The sequence below is a fragment of the Aphelocoma coerulescens genome, chromosome 3, assembly GCF_041296385.1.
Source record: "Aphelocoma coerulescens isolate FSJ_1873_10779 chromosome 3, UR_Acoe_1.0, whole genome shotgun sequence".
Classification (NCBI taxonomy): domain Eukaryota; kingdom Metazoa; phylum Chordata; class Aves; order Passeriformes; family Corvidae; genus Aphelocoma; species Aphelocoma coerulescens.
In genome coordinates this window covers 53,719,359-53,741,655 of record NC_091016.1, presented here as the reverse complement: position 1 = coordinate 53,741,655, position 22,297 = coordinate 53,719,359, and the positions used below count along the sequence as shown (strand labels likewise).

The 22,297-nt window shown below is 41.0% G+C and overlaps 1 protein-coding gene across 7 annotated transcripts in view; it reads right to left on the bottom strand.

Annotated features, from left to right (window-relative positions):
- The window catches only part of MTR (5-methyltetrahydrofolate-homocysteine methyltransferase), a 50,909-nt gene extending 40,772 nt beyond the window's left edge, over window positions 1-10,137 (bottom strand). For 6 of the 7 annotated variants that reach the window (XM_069010333.1, XM_069010335.1, XM_069010336.1 and 3 more), the window contains exons 1-4: window positions 10,094-10,137; window positions 4,190-4,401; window positions 1,592-1,681; window positions 706-775 (exon numbers count right to left, since the gene is read on the bottom strand). In XM_069010333.1, the coding sequence (XP_068866434.1) occupies window positions 706-775; window positions 1,592-1,681; window positions 4,190-4,401; window positions 10,094-10,115 (394 nt within the window). In that variant the 5' untranslated portion in view covers window positions 10,116-10,137. Of the gene's footprint in view, window positions 1-705; window positions 776-1,591; window positions 1,682-4,189; window positions 4,402-4,459; window positions 4,506-10,093 lie in introns of those variants that run through there. The other variant, XM_069010334.1, reaches the window with a different exon arrangement.
- Between the last annotated feature and the right edge of the window lie 12,160 nt (window positions 10,138-22,297).

Sequence of the window (22,297 nt, the reverse complement as noted above, 5' to 3'; positions counted from 1 at the left end):
CTTTTTCAAAGCATATTTCAAATCTTACGTTTTTATTGCATACTATGAATTACATCAGTAATGTGCTATCTGAACAACAGCAGCACTGTTAGCTTGAAATACAGTTTATTTGTAGAATACAAGCAGAAATGAGTCTTTGAAAGACAGCATTGTCTACAGCAGTGTAAAGGAGCTCTAAACCCTCTCACATAATGCCTGGAAGGCATCTGTAGAAATGAAATGAAAATTTACAGATGACAGTCACATACTAAGACTGTTCCATTAGTTTCTTAATAAAGTTACACCATTAGACAAACACCAGGATTAACTGGTAATCCATGTTTACCTACAACCAGCTATCCTAGTTCTGCAGTACAAAGACTTGTGCCATACAAACCTAAGGAACTTTTAACAGTCCCTGCTGAGTTTATTTTCTCTAAAATAGATCTGAAGATGTGTATCACCTGCAGTCTAAACCAGGCAGGCACAGGACAGCTATGCTGAAGAACACTTTAAGGACCAGATCCTTCAAACATGATGAAATTAGTGTGATATGAATAGAGATATGAAATTGCTGCTATTGTGCCTAACTTGCAAACATGCACAGCACCATTTTATGTCCCCATAATGTAAAACATCAAGCTATCCTCTAAGTTAGCAACATTTCAAAGATCGCAGCATTGTCAAAACCATAAACAAGTAAAAAGTTAAAATAATACTACTTACCTGTCTGAGCAGTTACAGTGTCTGCTGCTTTTCTGGCCACCTCTGCAGAGACTCTGTTTAATCTATATGCCTGGAACAATTACAAAAAATTACTGAGCAACCTTTAACTCAGTCCAGGGTAACTCATCCTCAAAGAAACACAACACTTCCATCCAGTAGCTTGCTGTACACTCCGAAGGTTCCCCAAGTCACACAAATATGTACCAGCACTATCACAATGCTCCAAAAGGAACAGCACAATACATCTCGGCAACAGAGGTACGTGGCAGGTTCATCCTGCACATGCCCCAGTCTGCAGCTGCGAATCATAAAATTTCATTCTTTAAGGTAGTAAATAAATCCTGCTGAAATCAACAGAAGCTGAAGAACAGCACTTTGATGACAAAACTAACCTACTCTTAAGTTAACTTTTTATTCAAGTAGCATATTTCCAACTATTTACTTTTACATATTTCCTCAAATTCTCAAAATAATACATAACAAAGAATAGGCACAATAAATGCAAACAAGAAAGGACTTCTACATACATCACCACAAACAACACATAAGCAATATCCAGGAAAAAAGCAGTTCCATTGTGGCATTTGCTAAGTTGGATGGACTGAAGCAAAACATCTCTGTTCACAGAACTGAGAGATTCTGTGACTGCTCAAGCAAAATCTAGGACTAATTATTATTGCCTGTACCTCTGGTCAAGAAGAAGCACACTATGTCTGTGACACAGCAAGCACAACTGTCCACAGCAGCAGAAAGGTGCTACAATCTCATCACATGGCTCAAGAGGCAGCATGCAGCCGAGAAGCACAACATCAATGAATCCTGGGACCAATCTTGGTTGCTAGGACATGATAAATATTTTAATGCATAAACAGTTTAGCATTCTTACCAAATGCTCAAGGCCGTAGTCAGCCTGTGCAATTCGGGTGCTGCTGAAAGTGTTGGTCTCAATGATGTCAGCACCTGACAGCAAGTACTCCTGCAAGACATGAAAGAAAAAAAGCCTGAGGTATGGAATGCAAGTAACCCAACTACTTTGTCTCATCCAGTTGACAAAATGTCACAAATCGTTTCCCAATTCAAAGCTGATCAAACTCTAAAGGCCTTATTTGAAAGCACAGGGCCAAAGCAATAGAAGTGTTCACATAACCAATTTTCAGAATTTCAGCCACACTTCCTATTAACAAGTGACATTTATAGAGTCACCTCTGCCACTGGAGATTTCTCTGCCACATTCTAGATTTCTGCACAGGGATATGGTCAGATGCAGTCCAATGGCCTGCAAGCAAAGACTGCTCTGGGCAGTCTCAGAAAAGGCCCAAATTAACAACAAAAGAAAAGATTAGAAAATTTGAATGTTCTGAAGGGAACCGCACAAGAGCACACTGGGATAGAATACAAGCTTAGGAGAATTATGTAGAAAAATGCAGATGTCATTTAAAGTTTAACTAATGACCGAGATTCACAAAACATTTAAGCTTTCTGCTCTATTTTGGTTGTTCAATTCCCACTGAAGTAAACTGAAATCAATGCAAACTGAAACATTTTTACAGATTCTAGCCTGCATTTGTATAACCTCTATCAGTTGCCCTTCTCCTTAGCTCATCTTTTTGATCCCTTTGAACTCTGACACGATCCCTGCATATTCAAGGAAACTAAAACACTTGAAGTGCTAGTAAATCAAAAATACTGATGCCACCATTGAACATAAACCACTCAGATTTTCCTACAAGCAGATGAACTCATTGAGTTCAACAGTGCAAATAAAGTCTTGATCCAAATGACAGCTAAAAATAAATGTTTTAAAACGTGTTTTGCTGCAAACAAATATGCTTTCTCTCAAGTCCTGTTGAAAACATATTAAAATACCTACAAAAAGATATACAAAAATACACAAGTTCTTACATGTCAACCAGTAACAGTTTTCTGAAAATTACCTAACATGTTAAATGTGTTTAAGTCCTCCAACTTTACTGTCTACTATCACAGAAGGAAATAACACACTCAAAGCAGGAAGGTAACTTTTGCCTTTGAAAATACATCACATCTCTTACCTTTGAATCTGACTTTGCCAGACAAGGTACAGCTAACATTTACTTTTTAAGCTACTGATATATGTGAGATCTAACTGACCGGGTCATTAACAAAAAAAAAAAAAAAAAAAAAAACCAAACCAAACCAAAAAACCCCACCATACAGATAGTGGGATTATAGTTACTTTGTAGAAATATTTTTATCTATTATTGTAAATTCCTTCTGTTATTCTGTTATTCTCAGAAGAAATAACCACCAGTAGCTGTAAAATACGAAGTCACCACCTATTGCTCAGAAAGCCTCTGACCCAATAGTTGTTGCAGGGATGGGGACCACAAAAGACCATTCTTTCTAAAGCACCTATAACTGGCCATTAGAGAGATAACAGCAGGTTACTTGGTTTGAGTCAATGCATACATTCTCAAGTTACATCACTACTGCTCTGCTAAACTTGCCAAATTACACGGTTCAAGCAGCTTACCCTATTAAAACCACAAACTATTATGAATTCCAAGGCTCATGAGCACTATCGCTCAGATGAACTCAATTTACAAATACTTCCTTTTGAAATTTTTATGGGTCAAAGACTGATTCCTTCCAGCTCATCATTCTTAAAATCAAAGAATGGCAGATAGAATGTAAATTAAAAATTACAGATTACCTTCCAAGTTTAACAAACATAAACTAAATATGATTCTCGTCAATGAAATATACATCTTGTCAATAAATAATTGGAAAAACCCAGAACACATGTGAGGCTTCAAGTGAATAACAAACAGCTGCAATGCTATTCAAGCATTCTAATTATTACCGTAAGACCTATGAATACCTGCAGCTCAATAAATACAAGACTTAGGAAGTTGTTTTTAAAGTCTAATTGAAGACAGGAAAACAATGAAATCTGTTTTCAAATTCCTAATCATCAGCAGATTAGACTGTTTTATTCTCTGGGCCACACATTAATATTCTAGGGAAAAAACAAGACGGCAGAAGCACACATACTGATAAGGAAGCTCATACACTCATTAACTACAGAGGCCTGCTTCAGGCTGCCACATTTAACAGTCCTTTAATACACAATTATAGGAACACATCTAGAATTCAGATATGTCCTACTTAGATGCATTTCAAGTGCTAGCTGAGAATAAGAAGAGGAAATAAGAATAAAATAAAACAGAATCTACAATTAATAGAAATACATCAGGGACTAAGTCAAAAAGTGATTTAAAAATAGCACTGCCTGGGTGACATCAGGAACCAAGACAAAAATGCTGTGCTCACACAACCAGAACAGTCAAATCCGCTCATTCTTTTTCACATGGTTACCTAGCATTCTCTTCCCTATCCCCAAAAGACACTGGAGAGCCAGGAGCCTGTGGTATGGAAAAGGGGAGTGCTGAGGCCAAGCTCTCCCTCCCCCTCTTGTCGAAAGACAGAAACCAGAAGCACATACCTTGTGTATGTCACAGATGATGTCAGGCTGAGTTATACTGAGAAGGTCATTATTGCCTTTCAAAGGCCTGGAATGATCTTTAAATTCATGCCCTCGGAAATCCTCTTCTGTCAGCGCATGTTGCTGGATCATGGTCCCCATGCCCCCATCCAAAACCATTATCCGCTCCTGCAGAATAGATTCAATTTCATCTTCCACACTTTTCTGGGGAACTGTGGGAAAAAGACAAACCCAATATTTAAGCAGTTCTGAAGTTCCCTATCTATACACCTGGCCAACCTGAGCTCTTCCCATTCAAGAAACAGAAGAAAGTAACTAATCCTCTACTGCAATCAGGCAGTAACTGGTTTACTTCACCTGCAATTCCAATCACCTGATGTCAGGTAACAGCTGCATCTATCTGAATACAATCAGGCTCAATTGGTCCTTTACCTAAGGACAGTCACCGACACACAGTCAACTACAGAAAAAAATCAACAAAAGCTCACAAGGGCATACATGAAAATCTCTACATAAACTAGCTTCCAAAACTGAAAAGTGTGATAATTTCCACACCAGCAACGTTTGAACAGCAATGCAGAGCTGCCTTTTGGTACCAGACACCACACTGTAAGTGGTTCCCAAGTACAAAACAGAAATTAGTAAACTTCATTTAAAAAACAAACAAACAAATACCCAAACCTACTTTAATTGCCTATATTGTAATGATAAAGAGAAATAAACTGAGCAAACAAAAACAATTTTTCAACTAAGTCCTAAATTCCCTTAGGATTACAGCAGTAAATGACAACTCGGCAAACACCAAGATATGCCAACAGATAATAGCCAGGCTTTACTTTCTTTTGCATAAACATAACAAGATACTCTTTTCCTCTACAATAATGCCAGAAGAAAATAAATCAGGCAAATCACACGCTAATTATAAGATATTGGGCAGGGTAAATCTAACCATGACAAACAAAATACCGTAGAAATTTCAGCACTATAATTAGGAATAAAGAAGCAGTAGTGCTTCAAGATCCCAAACAAAGCCCATCCCAAACATTAAGCAAAAAGCCAGAACTATAATCTGAGGCATTAAAAAACAAACAAAAAACCCAAACAAACAAAAATAAAACACAAAACACCCAAGACCACAGCAAAAGAAATTCTACTTTTCCCCTTTAGAACATACACGGAATCATTTCAGAATGCAAACACATATACAGAATCACAGAGTGGGTCAGGTTGGAAGGGACCACAGGTCATCTGGTCCAACCTCCCTGCTCAAGCAGAGTCACCCTAGAGCACATGGCACAGGATTTTGTCTAGACAGTTCTGGAATATCTCCAGTGAGGGAGACTCCACCACCTCTCTGGACAATCTGTTCCAGTGTTCGGTCACCCCCATAGTTAAGAAATTCTTCCTCATACTCAGGTGGAACTTCCTGTGCATCAGTTTCTGCCCACTGCCTCTTCTCCTGTTGGTTGGCACCACTGAGAAGTGCCTGGATCCATGCTCTTCGCACCCTCCCTTTAGATACGTATAGGCATTGATAAGATTGTACATACAGCAAAATAATCAAACAGCCTCTTGATCAAAAATCCAAACTACAAGAGTAGAACCCCACTGATGTTTCACAAGCATGTAGATGAATGATGTGCTATTCTTCATCTGTTTCCTTCATTCAGCTTCATCTTACTTGTAATTAAAGACCCGTTTTGCATTTTGGTTATGAACTCTCATCAAAGTCCTTGTAAAAAATGAATTATTTCTGAGGTACAAAAATATCCTTATGTCTCATTACAACTTAACTTACTACTACACACAATAGTACTTAAAAATCACTGGCAACTGCTAACTGAATTGACTTTTTTTCCTTCTGCATTTGTGCAATGCATCTTCTGTTTTGACATCGGTACTGTTAAAAAGCAACGTGCTGGAGAGAAGCTGGGGCCATGAGGAAAGCATTGCAAGGTTACATTTATACCAACACTCTGGAAAAACAGCTCTACATCAGAAGTAGTCTCAGCATGAAGAGAAGCCAAAGCAAATTTGCTCTCTAACAAGTATGAAGCATTTGAAGGCAGATTAAAATACAAAAAAGTAAGCCACCCTTGCTTCAAGTTGAAAGTTTTAACACCACACAGGCAGGCTCAGCAGGTTCTTACATAAGAGTTTAAATCTACTCACGTTAAACCATCAAATTATTCATGAAAATAAAATCAATCCTTGAGCTCAAGGCTTTTAGAAGCAAGACAGGAAAAACTGTATCTGAAAGTAGGTCAGCAGTGCAGACTCCCATGGAGCATAACTCATGTGCTTCACAAGAGCCACAGCCCAGTGAGACACACAGGCATTGGAGCTCACTGGTGCTTTAATGAGCCTCCTAAGCCAACTCCTTGGCCCTGAGAGCTGCAGCCCAGAGAGCTGAGATGGGCTATCAGAGTCCTCACAGAACTAGTCCTGCTTTCTATAGGCTTCTATCCCTTTACCCTACATGTTTCCCAACTATCTCCTCACACACATTGGGAAGTGAAGATTTACCCTTTGGTTGCAATCCTTAACCTCACGTGGTCCATTTTGCTTTCTCTCTACTGCTTCCCTCACTGAACAGAAGCAATGAGCAGTGTACAGTTTTCTGCTGACAGGAGCAGATCTCTGCCTCATCACTGCAAGAGCCTTATTCAGAAGTTTTCAAAACCTGTGCTTCCTCAGCAGCATCTCAAAAAGCTGAAGGAAATAGGGTGGGAATCATGAAGGTGTCCATCAGTGCCAGAGGTATGCAGACTCTGTTTTACATAGGGATGCAATAACTCCAAGCCCACCAAAACCCAATTTACCTGTCCTTGCTATGGATAACACCTGACTCTTCTTCCAATAGGAGCACGCACTACTTGAAGTCGTGTCCTGGCATACTGATGGTGTAATTTCAAGTTGGAAACAGTCTGCAGACAGGTCCAAAACTACTCCAGAAATCAAAGAAGATTGATGCAAAAAGCCATGCTAGGAAGTGCTGAACTCTGCCCTTGGAACAAAAGCAGGGAGGAAGCTGGGAGTCAGGTCTACTAACATCATCTTAATTCAGCATTCCACTCATGTAATTCCCCTCTCCAGCACAAACAGGGTGCAAGAGCTAGTCAGAGAATAAAAGAAAAAAATGTTTGGAGAAATTCCTAAGCAGGGAAAAATCAGGTCAGTCTTTTCTTTTTTGTTGTTTTTGCTTACGAACCCTGCTCCTACCTCTGCTCAGCCAGGAACTGATTAAAATTTTGTTTAATAAAGGTCACTGGTGAGCTCTGGGAAATGGATAACCTTGTCCATTTAGAAGTGTCCAGGAAAATAAACTGCTTCTACAGCTATAACAGAATAGTAGCAAACCAGGAGTGGTAACAGGACCCAGGACCAATTACCTTGATTTTACACTCTGCTGAAACTTAAAACATAAAGCACGTTACCACAGAGTGTTGTAGGGCTGGAACTAGTTTAGAAGACCATACCAAATTAACAAAAATAACAGCACTGGACTAAAAGTCAATGGGATGGCAAAATAAAAAAATCCTAATACCCTGCTTCACTTCCCCAAGGTAAACACTCTGTCTTGAAATCATGTGAACAAGGGAATTACTTGTCTGCAACAGAGAAATTATCTGAGTTACAAGAACTTTTACTCCTTGTTCAGTAGCTGTTCACCCCTACAGTCATTCACTAACAATTATAAGCTTCACCCAACTGTAACCTTCCATTTTTCTCAATGGAAGCAACTAAACAGCCAGGGAATAAGGCAAGACAATCTTCCTTCATCTCCTTATCCCAACCCAATCACATACAGGCCACATGTGCAGAATTGAAGGGATGTATGTTTTCCACAAGAAACAGGACTTCAAAGGTTGCAATTTTCTCTAAACCAAACTTTTCTGAAGCCTGCAATGATTCTCAAAAGGTATTGTTTTTTATTACTTATGCACTTCCACTAAAAATTTATTTTTAGTATAAAATAGCCTGGTATCCAGGTACTTGGAAGGGAATAAAGGATTACAAGTTGTTTCCAAAGCTTTTATAAAGGAGCCACCCAGCTGTGACAGCATTGAAGTATTTTCATCGCATTGATGTGCCAGAACACAAGCAGAACTACGTGGAGAGAGAAGCACTTACAGTACCTGCTGTTTCCTAGGCTGACCAGCTCCTCTCTTGACTGGAAACAGGACATCTCCATATTTGCACACCCGAATTAAACAAACCAGCATTCCCCTGCACCAGCTCCAAGCACAAGTCTCCCCCATCATTCAAAAAATTATTGTACAGCATGAAGAATTTTCATTATTTGTAGCTAGAAAGGATGCTCTTGCTATTAGCCTGCCACAGAGAGCTCATAACTTCAGCATTATTTGCTGTTCATTTAATTAAATCGTCTTTAACTGGATGCCCTCTGGCAATAGTAAGTTTCATGAACTGTAACAGCAGATGTTACACAGGTCCTCTGCAACAGCGGGCAGCAGCACTCCATTGCTATGTTACTTCTTGCCCAGCCAATCCAAAGAGAGAAGTACTGGATCTTACCACTTCACCTTGGGCACCTCTGTGCGAAATGCTAATATTTCCATGTCGGCACCTCTCTTTTGAACCATTCAGTTCTTACATAACAGACAGACAAGATACTTATGTACCCAATGCATTAAAAAAGTTAGCTTGAGAGGCAAACAACCACTACAAAAAGTCACTGAATTTTCAGAATAAGTGTCCTGTTAGCTGTGCCCACTGTCTCTATCCCAGGTTTAGAAAGCTCCCTGTGTTATAACTACAACTGTCCATCTTCTGACATTAAACTGTTCACAACAGATATTCATTACAGGCAGGATTCTCAGGGAAACAGACCTGCATGGCCTTGCTTTATGGGATGTCCTGCCCCTCAAAGGCTAGGGAGAAACATGGTGCTCAGCTTCTGCACAACCCTCTCCCAAATCCAGGTCCTTTGCCTTACTGCCAGATGGACACACCACCACCTACTGCCTCGTGCCTGCTCACTGGGGCTCCACAAATACCTCCGGCATGCAATTTTTGTTCCCATCTATGGAGAACTTCTCTCCCACTGCCACCACCTTCTCAAGCTGCTGCTACAACACCTTCACGCTTCCCATTTCAGCCAAACCCATTTGATTTTGCAGCAGGGCAGTCGCTAGCCCATGGCTTAACCCCAAACGGCACGGAAGAAGGGGCACGGCAGGTCAGGTCATCATCTTTGCCAGAGGAATCTGGAGAAACCGCAGGCCACAGCAGCTGACTATGGAGTCGGTGCCCAGCAGAACTGCAGGCCTGTTTGCCATGCCGAGGGATGCAAGCCCGAGCTGAAGCAGAGGCTCAGCCGCAAGCACTCCTTTACAAGTATTAAAAAGGGAGGTGCTTGGGATCTCTACTGGCTGCAGCACCACTGAAAGCAGACACTGACAGACCAGTCCATTTTAAAACACCAACGCCAAATAGGAGGTGTAATTTTACGTCTCCTCCCCATCCAACAACTTCTGTTTAACCCGTGAAATGGCACTTTTGGCTGAGTCCCAAGCAGCTGGAGCACACCCAGTCCCTACCACCGAGCTCCAGTTTTTACTTTCCCGGCATAACTGTGTCGACGGACGGGTCGGTGCAGGTACCCTGGCGGTCCCTCCCGACCCCTCCCTAGCAGGGTGCAGCTGCTCCAAGGGGCCAGCGCCAAAAAGCGCCCTCACTCACTCCCTAACTCACTCCTGACACCGACACGCCACACGCGGCTTCTGCAAAAGTTACACGCGGTGCGTAAGTGACGCCCCCGCCTGCAGCGAGCCGCGGGCACCACCAGAATCTGAAGGGAGGGCGCGCCCGCCGCCCCTCAGCCCCCGCCCGGCCACCCCCGGCCCGGTCCCCCGCGCCCCCGGCGCTCGCGGCCGTTACCCGGCGGCCCCGTGGGCGCCATCGCTGCCGAGACGTCACCGCCCGCGGCCGGGGCCCGCGCGCAGCCCGTGACGCGCGAGCTCCGCCCCGAGCGAGGGCAGGAAGCGCGTGCTGCCCTTGGCCTGAGGGGAGCGGGACTCGCCTGTCCCTCACAGACGGACACACGGACAGACGGACACACAAAGACACAGACCCAGGCCACAGCTTCTTCGAGCTAACTCCCCTAACGTTAAATGCCTCGGGGAGATGACTTTGGAGCCAAGCAGAGCTCCACAAAACTGAGTTGCCCCTCCTCGCGGGGAGAAGCGGGGCGCGGATGTAGGCGGATAATTCTTTCAAGCTCAAAGCTGCAATTAGAGGAAAATGTAGTGTTGAGAGGACGCATTTAAATATGCCTTAGAGAAGCTGGAAGTCGGACTTGCCAGTGATGTATGGATGTTTATTGCTTGTCATGTAAACCTGGAAGCATATTATACTAAAGGAATCAAATTAAGTTACAGTTTGCTTGACAGTCGAACAAAACAAATAAAACGTGACACAAGAGTTTCACTTCCGGTGGTACATCCTTTCAACTGCTTATATGAGTACTCACCTTTTAAAAGAAAAATACCTGCAGAGCAGCCCTGCAGTCACCACACTGTTTATAGAATGTGCTGCCAAGAGCTGGAGTACCTCAAAGGAATACCTGCTCCTCTCATTTCGTGTTAGTAATTCAAGTGCCAATAATAAGCATGAAGAGCATTGTCATTTAAACTGGTTCAATGGTCAATATATGAGAAGAAGGAAGTCTGTAAAATGGATTATTGACCAGGCTTTCCTGTTTTGCCTGTCTGTTGCAGTACATTGAGCAAGCAAAACAAATGCTGCATGTGAAGGTGCAGGGACCGCTGGTTCTGTGTTAACAGGAATTAACCTCCTTCAGATGCCTGGACCTCAGCTCTGTGTGGCAACATAAAGCCATAGTATGGGATGCTGCTTAATAATGGCTTCTCCATTTTCCCTGGAAAGTCTTTAAGGGACTCAAAATGAGTTAAAAGCCGCTACTGTAGCCTGTCCTGGAAGCTAAATATTCGCTCTTGAATTTTCTTTGGAGATACAGAAACAGAGGTCACACAGTTTTTTGAGTCCAGTGTGATCTAGGAACTTCTATAATCAACTGTCACTTTGGTCAATGGTGATTCAAGTATATATATATAAAAAATTAGCCTTATGTTTAAATAACATATATGTCTAATTCATTTTCAGAAGAAGTACAGGCAGCCCACAAATCAACTAGGCAGTAGTACAACTTCAGTTGTAGAGGCCATGCTCCAGTTTGGAATGCCAGGAGACCTTGTTGGAGAGCAGATCTTGCATGTCAGCAAACCATTGCAGTGGTCAGCCTGAACTCCCACTGCGAAAATGTGTCCCAAAATTCCAGTGTAAGATGTGATTGTCGGGAAACCCATACTCTTTAAAAACCTAACTGATGTGGAATACACTAAACAGAAGCAGGTTAGGTACTCTAGAGAGTGCTTAGTTCGATCCCTATTACACACAATTTGCATCTATTACAGAGATGGGCAATACTTTGAGAACCGTTCATGAGGAGATTTTAGGGGGTGTATTTCCTTGCTGGACTTCTGGACAGCTTCCAACCTTTTTGTCATGTCACATAACACTGTGAAAATTTCCTCTGGCAGCAGTGCAGGTTAAAAAGCTCACTGTCTACACATTTGCTTTGAGGTGACAGATCTTTGTACCACAGCTCAGCACGTCCTTGCGTGTGCTGATGCAGTTGTTTGTGTAACTGCTGCAAAGTAGGTCAGTGGGGCAAAAAAAAAAGCTTCAGATTTGAAGGTGCTTTTGAAAAGGATCATTTCACATACCCCATTTCCTTTGCAGTTTCACAACCAGATTAAGCCAGTTTGACTGTGTGATGCTGTGAAAGGTCCATCCCAAATTCCACCCCATGCCATCCTCCTATTTCCATCCTTTCCTGGGTGCAGGTGCTAGCCCTCGAACACAGTTCTTCTGTAAAAGTCAGTTATCAGTGGTAACAGATCTCTGGTCCAATTCATCTGCAGCAGAATGGTCTCCAGAGCTGATGTAGGAGCTGCAGCAGGAAGAGAGGGCAGCAACCCCCCAGCCTCAGACTGTGTTTAATCCGCTTGAGAAACTGGAGTTGTACAAACAACCGAATGAGCACAACTGAAGCACGATACACTTCAGAGGACAAAGGGAAGAGGAATGAGTGGTAAAGGTACCACTCATCCAACAAAGATGTAACGACACAAAACTTCAGCCTTAATGTGTTTTGCAATGTTAGAGAATCTCAGGTCCCTTTTCTTGGTTTAGTTTCAATGCTGACAGTACTGCACAGTGCTGGGAGTCCCGGTGCTTATCCCTATCCCACAGCTGACACACACCTGCAATTACCAAGATTTCTGAGCTGTTTCTTTGAGACTCTCTAACACATGGTGTTTTTGGAGGGAACATTCAAGGATTTGCAGTGAACATGCTCTTAAGCTTGAAACGTGCTTTTTCTTTGTTTTACGGAGCATTGTTCTTATTTTGCTAAATTAGGTTGTCAAAATACTGTTCCCTTTAATACATTTAGAGCAATACCAAGAGCAGCTTAGAGTTGCAGAGCAGTGAGTAAAGCAGGGGAGAACACAAAGGTGGCAGCATTCCCACCTTGGTGTGTGAGAAACCTGACACTGTTGGGAATTTGTCCTATATAAGCATCAGGTTTAGACATGGTGTCACTCAAGCAAATATCATCATGGTGAGAATCCTGGTTTCTGAAGGTGGTTATAAGTGGTGGTTTAGTGAAGCTAGCATATTCCTAATTGCAACAAGACTAAATCCAAATTAATATCCTTAGCAAAAGAAATCAAAAATCTCTAAATCAGACTGAGTTCTGGTATTCCAAGTATATTTGAAGGTATTTTCAAATCAGTGTTTTCCCAGCTCCTCACACACACTCCTCATATTTTGATTACTTTTCCAGTGCTGAGGATCTGGTCTCCAGTTTATTGCTCTACTTGCACACCCATGTGTTTAAGTAACATACTCACCTTACACATATGTAAGATCAAACACAGGGCTTTAGCCCACTCTTAGCTTTTGGGGTTGTGTTTTAAATACCTCCATAATATTAATTACAAAGTACACCTCTCATTCCCATATTATCTGCCTTTATTTCTGGGGATGCAGTTCCCAATGGGTTATTCACATAAGTAATCCTTATTTACACAAAAATAGTAGGATTGTTCCTGTTCCTATAGAACAGTTGCATTTCAGAGAATTATATCCAAGCAAAGCATTCACAACTCCATGCAGAAGTCTGAAGGAGAAAACAGATTAGTCTGATCTCAGAGCACAGCCCTTGGCACTCTATTCTGTGAAGTTACCACTTGTACTGTTTTGCTGCAGCTGGATTCTTGCCCTATTTTGGATGACTAAGTTGCAGTACTTGTTTTTTATTTTCAGAATTTCCTCTGAGCTGAAGAATTACTACTTCTTTTTAATAATTTTTTAGACCCACAACTTAGAGGGTGCTTTTTTTGTGATCCAAATACAAATTATCTGTTCTGTATAAATCAAATTATGATCTTAACATTTTTCTTCCAGGATCTAAATACTACCTGAAAGCAAAGGAAAGCTGAGTGCTTCAAGATCAATTCTAAGCACACTCCAAATGTCAGAGTGGCCTATTAAAGATGTGCAGTTCAGGGAAATACCAACAAATTTATTATACTTATTTACCATAGATTTTGGACTTCACCAATTTAAAAAAAGCCCAAAGTCTTCATGACAGTAAAATCAAACACTCTAGAGTGAACTGAATATAATCTTTTGCATCACTTTAGAGAATCTTTGTTGATGAAGAAGTGTATAAATGCCTGGAAAGACTGAGATGCAGGCATGAGAGGACTGGGAATTCAATAGGGGGTGTAGTCTTACAGCTTATTCATACTGCTGGCAAACTGTGTTAACTGCTTTCAACTAGTTACAGGTTTGTGGCTGTAAATATTTTATATTTATTTCATTATGAAATTTTGCAGCATTTTTAAAACTTTCAGTATGCACTTTTCAGGCATCCACATTAAAATCATAGAAGAGACACTGATGGTGTTCTCAGGGCCATACCAGTGGATAGATGAGCTTGGAGATACAGACTCCAGCAGCTGAAGGGGACTGTCAGAGCACAAGCCCTAGGCACACTTTTGCTGCCTGTGTGCTATAAATGGGATTACACTTTTCCTGGCAAGCATATCGGTTTGTGTTCGACACAGCTTGAGATCTATGAAAATGTGTCGAATGAGGAGGATCACAGAAAGGTTAGACCAGCTTGGAATGGTGGACAGTGAGAAGAAAAAGCCAAGTAGCCCAACCATCTGCATCCTGGTAGTGCAAACACGTCACAACGAGGCAGAGAAAAGGGACCTGCACAGGTCATGTGAGGTGTGAGTGGCACTGGAGAGCTTCCAGCCATGCATCCGGCTGTCAGGCATGGCCCCATCCCAGGAGAGAGCAGCCTCAATTCTATCGCTTTCTTTCATTAAACAGCAAACCTTTTAAGGTTTTTTTTGCAAGGGCAGAGGGAATTTTTCTGTGTAAAATACCTTGAAAGACCAGTGCCCTACTTGGCTTTCTACAACTTACACATAGAAACAGTCCAGTATGTTGTCAACAATCTCTTAAAAAAACCGTGTTTTATAGGCAGTTCTCTTCTCTTTAAAGGACTTTGAAACTGCATGGTTAATTCAGCTTGTTTTAAAGTATAACATGCTAGGTTTCAAAACTTTGTGGAAGCTGCTTATGATCACAGACATGGCAGTGACATTTTCCCTACCCTTTCTATAGGCAGGCATCATCTCCCTTGTCTTGAGAGGGATCTGAGCAATGCTATTCCCTCCCATGCATTCAATTCATTCTAGAAGAGCAGAAACAGAGAGGGGAGAAGGAAGTTGAGGAAGTCAGGAGCAAGGAGACAGCAGCATGAATTTAAGTCCCAGACATGAGCTAGAAAACAAGTTTAAGGAACCTCTTCCAGAAATACAAACCCTTCTAGAGAACTTCTTTTCCTGGAGATATTAACTATGAATAAAGAAAATTGTTTTCAAAACAACATATTAAATGAAAGAAAAATGCAAGTGGTATAATATAACATTATCAGACAAAAAATAACCTTAATACTGAAAGTCTTGTGTATGAATGTGACTGAAGAAATGAAGAAACATGAAGAAATACTCAGAGGTGATGTTGGTTCTAAATCTTGCCTAAGCTTTGGAAATAAAATTGTGAGGAAGAAGCAGCCTCTTGCATCTGCAAGCAGTAGCAGCAGCATGAGCAAGAGGCACTGACAGGGAACACTGCTCTAGGGCAGAGTCTTTCTTTAGTTATCAGTAATACACATTTTCATTAAAAAGAAAATGCCCAGAATGTACTTTGTCATCCTAAAGGCCCAATATTTCTACCCTGTTAGTTACTGATACCAGTCAGGTCTTACTCTTTGGCAAGTTTTCAACATAGTAGTGAAAAGTTTCTTTTGTTTACCTATGGTCTACAATAATTCCCTTTGAGGTTTTTTTTCTTCTTGACATCTCTTTTTTTATCTGGTTAAACTAAAGGATTTAACTGTGGGCCTTAACACCTGTTAGACCTAAAATGTATTAAGCAATCTAAGATCTGCTGACAAGTCCTCAGAAGTCTCTATTAGCATTGCTACATCCTGTTAGCATTTTCAATGTGTATTTTCTAGCTTGGATCAGGAGCAGTCTTTATACAATGTACAACCTGTCATGTAATAGAGTCGCTGTCAAAGACTTAAGCTTGGAGGTAACATTAGAGAGCTGCAAGAGAAGGTAGATCTGGGTCTCTCTGTATATTCTGGCACATGAAAATACTGTGTATTATCCTTCCCTTCTCTCCTATTTGCACTCGGACATGCAGATAGGGCAGGTACATTGGGAGCTGGCAAAGCCTCCAGAAGGGTATGGAGAGGGTATAAGCTGAGGTGTAGGTTAATCACACTTAATCCTGTCCCCTCTTTACTGTGTAGAGGAAAACTCACTGCAAGCATGTGGCTTTTGATACGAGCAGGTGCTGGTGGAATAATCTGTGGTTTATATCCTAAATTTTCATGTGGTACGCAAACATCTTTCCATACAGAGCTGGTGACTGGAGAGCATACTATCATTCCTGCCTGTTGAAGGGTCTAATAAGTACTTCAGGAGTAGCAGGTAAAGATAAAGATATTAAATGAAAACAAAGGAAAACACTTTATTTATTGCCTTAGTACAAATGAAGAACAACTGCATTCTGAATCAAGCAAAATAAAGTGTCTCCCTTTAAAATCCAGTTCAACGGAGCCTTGAGATCATTAAACTAGATTTGAGTCAACATCTCCAGTCGGAAACATTTAAGCTCTAAGGGACAGTTGTTAAAAGCGGGAAAAGGGCAGTGGCAGACAGAGGCTGGTGTCTGAGTTAGAAGGGAAAGTGATCTTCCAGGAGACAGTAACGCTGGCAGGAAGGGAGGTGCTTCCCCAGAAAAGGCAAATGAATGGGCACTGTGTTCCAGTTTGGTCAAGTTTAGAAATATATCCTCTGAGAGAAGGCACAACCATCCCTCCCCCCCACCAGGTTTGGGAAAAATAAATTTTCCTCGAAGGAAAGTGAAAGAGATAAAAACTATTTTTTTACCAAACACATGGGAAAAGGAAAATAATGCTAAATAATAAAATCTCTTGCTGTGGAGAAAAAACCTGGGAAAGTGTTAGAGTCCTCCTCCCTTTGGTCTCCTCGGAGCTGGGGCTTGGCCCAGGGCCAGGCCTTCTGTGCCCGGTGGAAAGTCCTCCCAATGTGTTCTGATATTGAAGCAGTTCAGTAGAAAAGGGAGAAAATCCGAAATTCCAGGGAAGGGAAAAAAAAGTTCAACTCTCAGTCTCTCTCTGGAGAAAAGGAAACTGGAAAACTGGCCAAAAGCTGACTGGGAAAAAAACCTGCAAGCCGGGTGCTTCCTCGCTCCCCTGCCGCAACTGGAAAAAAAAGTCACTATCTGTGTGTGACCTTGAACAAGCTGCAAACTGCTTTGAAAAAGTTTTGCTCAGTTTTTCCTTCCTCCTCTCAGGCTTAGTTTAGAGGCATAGAAAGGCACAAGAATTAATTTCTGGGCATAGGGCAGCGATATGGGATACACATCATAAAGTCACCCCAAAACACACTGCTAAAGGCAATCCTGCCTGCAGAGCAGCACTTCAGTTGAAGGCCACCACTACAAGAAGGGGTAGTAACCCTGACAAGGATGTTGCCATATGGAGCTATTCCAAAAGGCAGAATGTTCATTTCACTATAGCTATTCTGCTTGTCCCTTGCAAATAAGGCCAGCCAGGCCATCTGGATTTAAAGTCTGGCTTGAAGAAACAGTGAGTCTTACAGAAAATCTGCTCAAGCTCCTAGAAGAGGGAAGAGTGTCGGGGCAGTCAGGTGGGATCATAATTGAATGTTTTCAGTTTTTCATGCTGAAAGAAAATGAAAAAGCTAGTTATTCATTTTTCATGGATGAAAGGTGTTTGCACAACCATAATCAAAACATTTAGTTTGGAGTGCTGTTGGGGCCAGTCTTCTTAAGTTTAGGCAGCTGATAGAAATGTATTGTTTATTAAGAAGAATGAAAAATGTTTAAAAATGTATTGTCTTTTTTTTTATATAAAGTTTAAATTTGTGGTTTTGCCACAAGCGTGATTTCAGCTTCTTTAAAGTGCATATACAACTATATTAAAATGAAAAATGGGAAAAAAGTTAAATATAATTCAATGGCTAAAGAATGCAATGATACTTGTACATTTTTATTTACATATTAAAATACTGACGTTTCAGCCCCTCAAGCCCACAAGTTGCTTCAGATAATGAGACAGTTATTATTTCCAAGTGGCAAAAGTGTTTGCTGGACAATAAGGGTGTTTGCCAGCGTGCTGTGGCAAATCAGGACTTGTCATCTTCCATTAGCAAATAACGAAGGTAAAAGTTAGAGTGTTGCCTATGGAGTGTTGTCTCTAGACATTGCACAAATAACAGCAAGACGACCCAATGTTAATTTCAGCTGTTATTCAGCACACCACCCGATGTTAAAGTCTGTGCCTTTGGTTTAATGACAGCAGCAGTAGACAGGACCTTAGGGATGTGGTGCCCAACATGTCTGCCATACATGTTCATCACCTGGGCACCCACCAAACACTACCGGGTGTCTGATTTTCATTTCAATAGGTTTGCTGAAGAGTTTGTCAAAACTGTGACTGGGTTTTTTTTCCTGGGAGGTAGCATTTCCTTCCTCTCTCATGGGTTGCCTGCGTTTTGCAAACATCCTTCAGAAAGTTGGCATCATGTCCATATTAGTTCTGGTAGGTTACCAGAAGATAAAGAGATAACCAGAGCAACCAAAAAGACTCTGGGGAACAGTTTGGAAAAGACAAAGGAATGAAAAGTAAATCTTTTTTTCCAGCATGTCCAATAGGCTAATGGAGAGTTTATAGATGCAGTAGGTCCTACAGAAAGAGCTCTCAAAGCAGATGATATTACTTTGGCAGAAAAACAGACTAAATTTTTGGCATCAGTGTGCAGTGTTCCACAAGTTCATGATCCACAAATTACTGTCAGCTTGGAGACTCTTTCGGGCACATGTGGCCACATGCTGTCTCCTTTTTAGGCTTTTCCATTATTCCTCCTCTTTGTAATGGTCGCAGCCAGGATACAAGTCTGAACAAGATGTTTGAAACAGCCATTCTTTGCTTTTCAGTGGTGCTTTTTTTTTGCTTTTTTAATTATATTAATTTGCTGTGCCTCTATTGACAGTTCCATTCAAATCAAGGCCAGACTTGCTGGCAACTTGTGCAAACATTTCTTCTCTTTCAGTCTTATCAGCAGACCAGCTAAAACCTGAAACAGGACCTTCAGTGTCCGAGCCAAAAGAGCTGTTCTATACCTGGACTTCTGCCACAAGTATCCCATATGAAGCTGGAAGGCTCCAGCTCAGGAGAGCACATAGGATAACGGCCCCTCCCAAGGATAGTGCAAGGTCATTTTTTACTCAAACCATTAACAGGAATCCTGAAAGGAAGAACGTTTCCATGAGCTGGGCCCAAATAAAAGAGCCAGGTTTTGAAACAAAACAGCCAGGTGCAGGTAGATGAGGGATGGATGAGTGTTAAAATAGCCTCGGGACATTTATTGTCTCAGGATATTCATCCAATATATTTGATTTCCAACTAATTAAAGCAATATGCTGATTAACAAATTTTTGAAAAGCAGTATTACAAATGCTAATGAAATTTCCCAAAACCTAGCAGATCAGCAGAGGAATTTTGTTTGAAGATTAGCATATGAAATCCTAGTCAAGCTCATATATGGAAAAGATTTGGCTTATTGTTTAATATAGCTGCCTTAATTAATGAGGGAAATGAGTGGCACCCCTAGTACTCGCTCAAGGTTTGTTGTCTGCACATAAATGTTCTTTTGTTAGGAACAATAAGGGACTTTCAGTCAAAGTGGGTGGCTGGGTCCCTAATTCCACAGTTACACAATCACTTTAAGGTAATGTAAATACAGGCTTCTGCTCCAGGGGATAATCTACAGTTCTAAGCACTCTAGATATGTATTCCCAGCCAGCACGGTAACCAGACCAGGGAATGGTTCTATTTATAAATAAATGGGATCATGGAAAAAGCAGAGATAGACTTGTCCTTTGTGGTGGCAGCCCACACCTTGGGTTAAAATTAGAAAGGAATTACACATTTTAAAAAGAGACTAATGTGAAATAAAATCCAGCTTAGAACAGTCATTTTTCCTATATAAAAATATTTGATCTAAAACAAGTAGAATCTCACCAGAACATGCTAACAACTGTCTATAGTCCAGGCTTAACACTGCTGAAGTGGCTCCCCAAATAAAATACCCTCTGAACACAAGCAGAAGGTAGACTGATGCACAAGCAAATAAGTGCACAGGTTGTTAACCATGAAACTTGGGGAAGAGTGGCACAGATAAGGAATAGGTATTATTTTCTCATGAAATATTACTGGAACTATTGGTAGAAGGCCACCAGAAATATTGATACCATTACAGTGATGAAAGCAGGCTCCAAAGACCTGTTCATTTACTAGCGATGATCAAACAATTACTTCCATACAGAATTAGTCTCAACCACAAGCTATTTCAGTCAAGAAAGGAGACTGCTTACCATCCAAATCCAGCTGCTAACAGGAAATATTTTCCTCCTTCAGCGAGACCACTTGTGTCTGGGATAACCTTTACAGACACCATGAACAACCTGAATAAAAGAACATGATCTCCTCCAGGAATTCAGAAACTGAACAACAGGATGTTCTGATAAAAATACAAGCCTCTAGGAGTGGCTCTGGCCCAAGACTTTTGTGGTCAGTGGATAAAGAAAACAGTGCTGGAAACTGTGTACAAAGAAGGGAGGTGTGAAGGTAGCATAGAGCTGACAGCAGATTTCTATCTGTATCAGCACCTTTTAAAAAATCACTGTCTGAAAATGATTACTATAAAATCAAAATTATCTTGGCAGGAAGTTTTTCAAAGAACTGTTATATTCATGTAAAGTCACAGAAGACATCTGTATTACAGTCATTAAAGCAACTTAAACCTTACTGACTTTTGTGAATTGTATTCTACAACTTTCATTCACATGATCATCACAATAATGCTGTACCTCCAGCTACTGAACCTTGATTTGGCCCCTGTGATTGGCACATTCATTACCCTTGACTCAGTTACTGTACTTTTTTTATAGTAAAACTAGTTTGCTGCCAGAATTGCATGGACAGAAAATGTTGCTTCATTGGTTCCCACTGTGAAAAGTGATCCTGCAGAAATATATGAATGCCACCTACTAAAAACAGAGCCTTAGAGGAAAAGAAAATCTCTCTGTAAAACCCATAGCCCCTGAACGTGATCACAGAATATTTTAAAGGACCTTGAGGATTACCCTCTTTAGAGTAAAATAACACAGTTTACTTATATTGATGCTGGGAGAAATCATTTTATGATACCTCTTCATTTTACATGAAAGACATATTAAAGTACTAATTATGGTATAACATTTTTAGGCAAGTGTGAATGGATAATTAATTCCTGCAGCTCTCAGCTACTGGTTCTGTTCATTCCACTTTAGAAATTAGAAATATTCCTGATATATTATTTCCTGATATAAGATTGGAAAAATTACTTTGCAAAAGTTTTTTTCTCTTGCTGCTGATAACATTATCTCTCACATCCTTTGATCAACAGAGCATAGCTAAAGGAGGAGTTTAGAAGTCCCTTTCATACTATCAAAAACAGGAATAATATCACAAAATAAAAATTAGTGGATAGAGAACATGAACAGCACCTGACAGAGGTGTCAGATATAAACTTTGTGCCCTTTTTTTTGCATAATCCTGCCTATAGCACTGACATTTTGCTTTTGTGCCACATTCAGAAGTTCAATGTTTTATTCTTCCAGTTGCATTAAACTGTGACAATGAGAGATCTACAGATTTATTTTTTAATAGAATTCAGCCTGACCAGCAGTCATTTAGCTGGAAATGGTTTTGCTTTAAGGCAGAGCTTCCTGACTTCTTGTACAGGCACTGCCATCACAGAAGGAGATGGCACTGCACCATGTCATTATCAGCAGTCCCAGTAGCAGCTTCTGGCTGAGTGAAAGGCTGCACATGCCCTGTAGGAGATGTGATCCTAGTCCTAGCAAGTCCTCTGCTGGCCTTTGTACACAAGGTGGAGAAGGGAGAGGTATTTGGTCATTGCCGGTCTCCTCTGGGATTGTTTTTAAATTGCTCCCACCACCTTTACCTGCAGGGTGCCTGCTTTAGGATTGAAACCACACACAGATTTTTAATGCTTGCCATCCATAAATTTCCAAACAAAGGCCATCAAAAGCATCACTGCATACTTAACATCTGCTTTTTTACACATGAGGAAAAAGAAAGATACAGAAAAGTTAAGGCCAACGTCCTCAAAAGCAGTAGTGCCTAAGTCTCACCAAAATAAATCTAAGCTTGGAGTCTAACAAATTATGGACATCTGTGCTCAGGTGACCTAAATGGAAACTCTCCAATTCATTCTGAGCTCCATCTCTCTTCATGAAACCAGACCTGTCCCTCCAGCATACAGAGACTGTTGTTCATGCAAACACAAT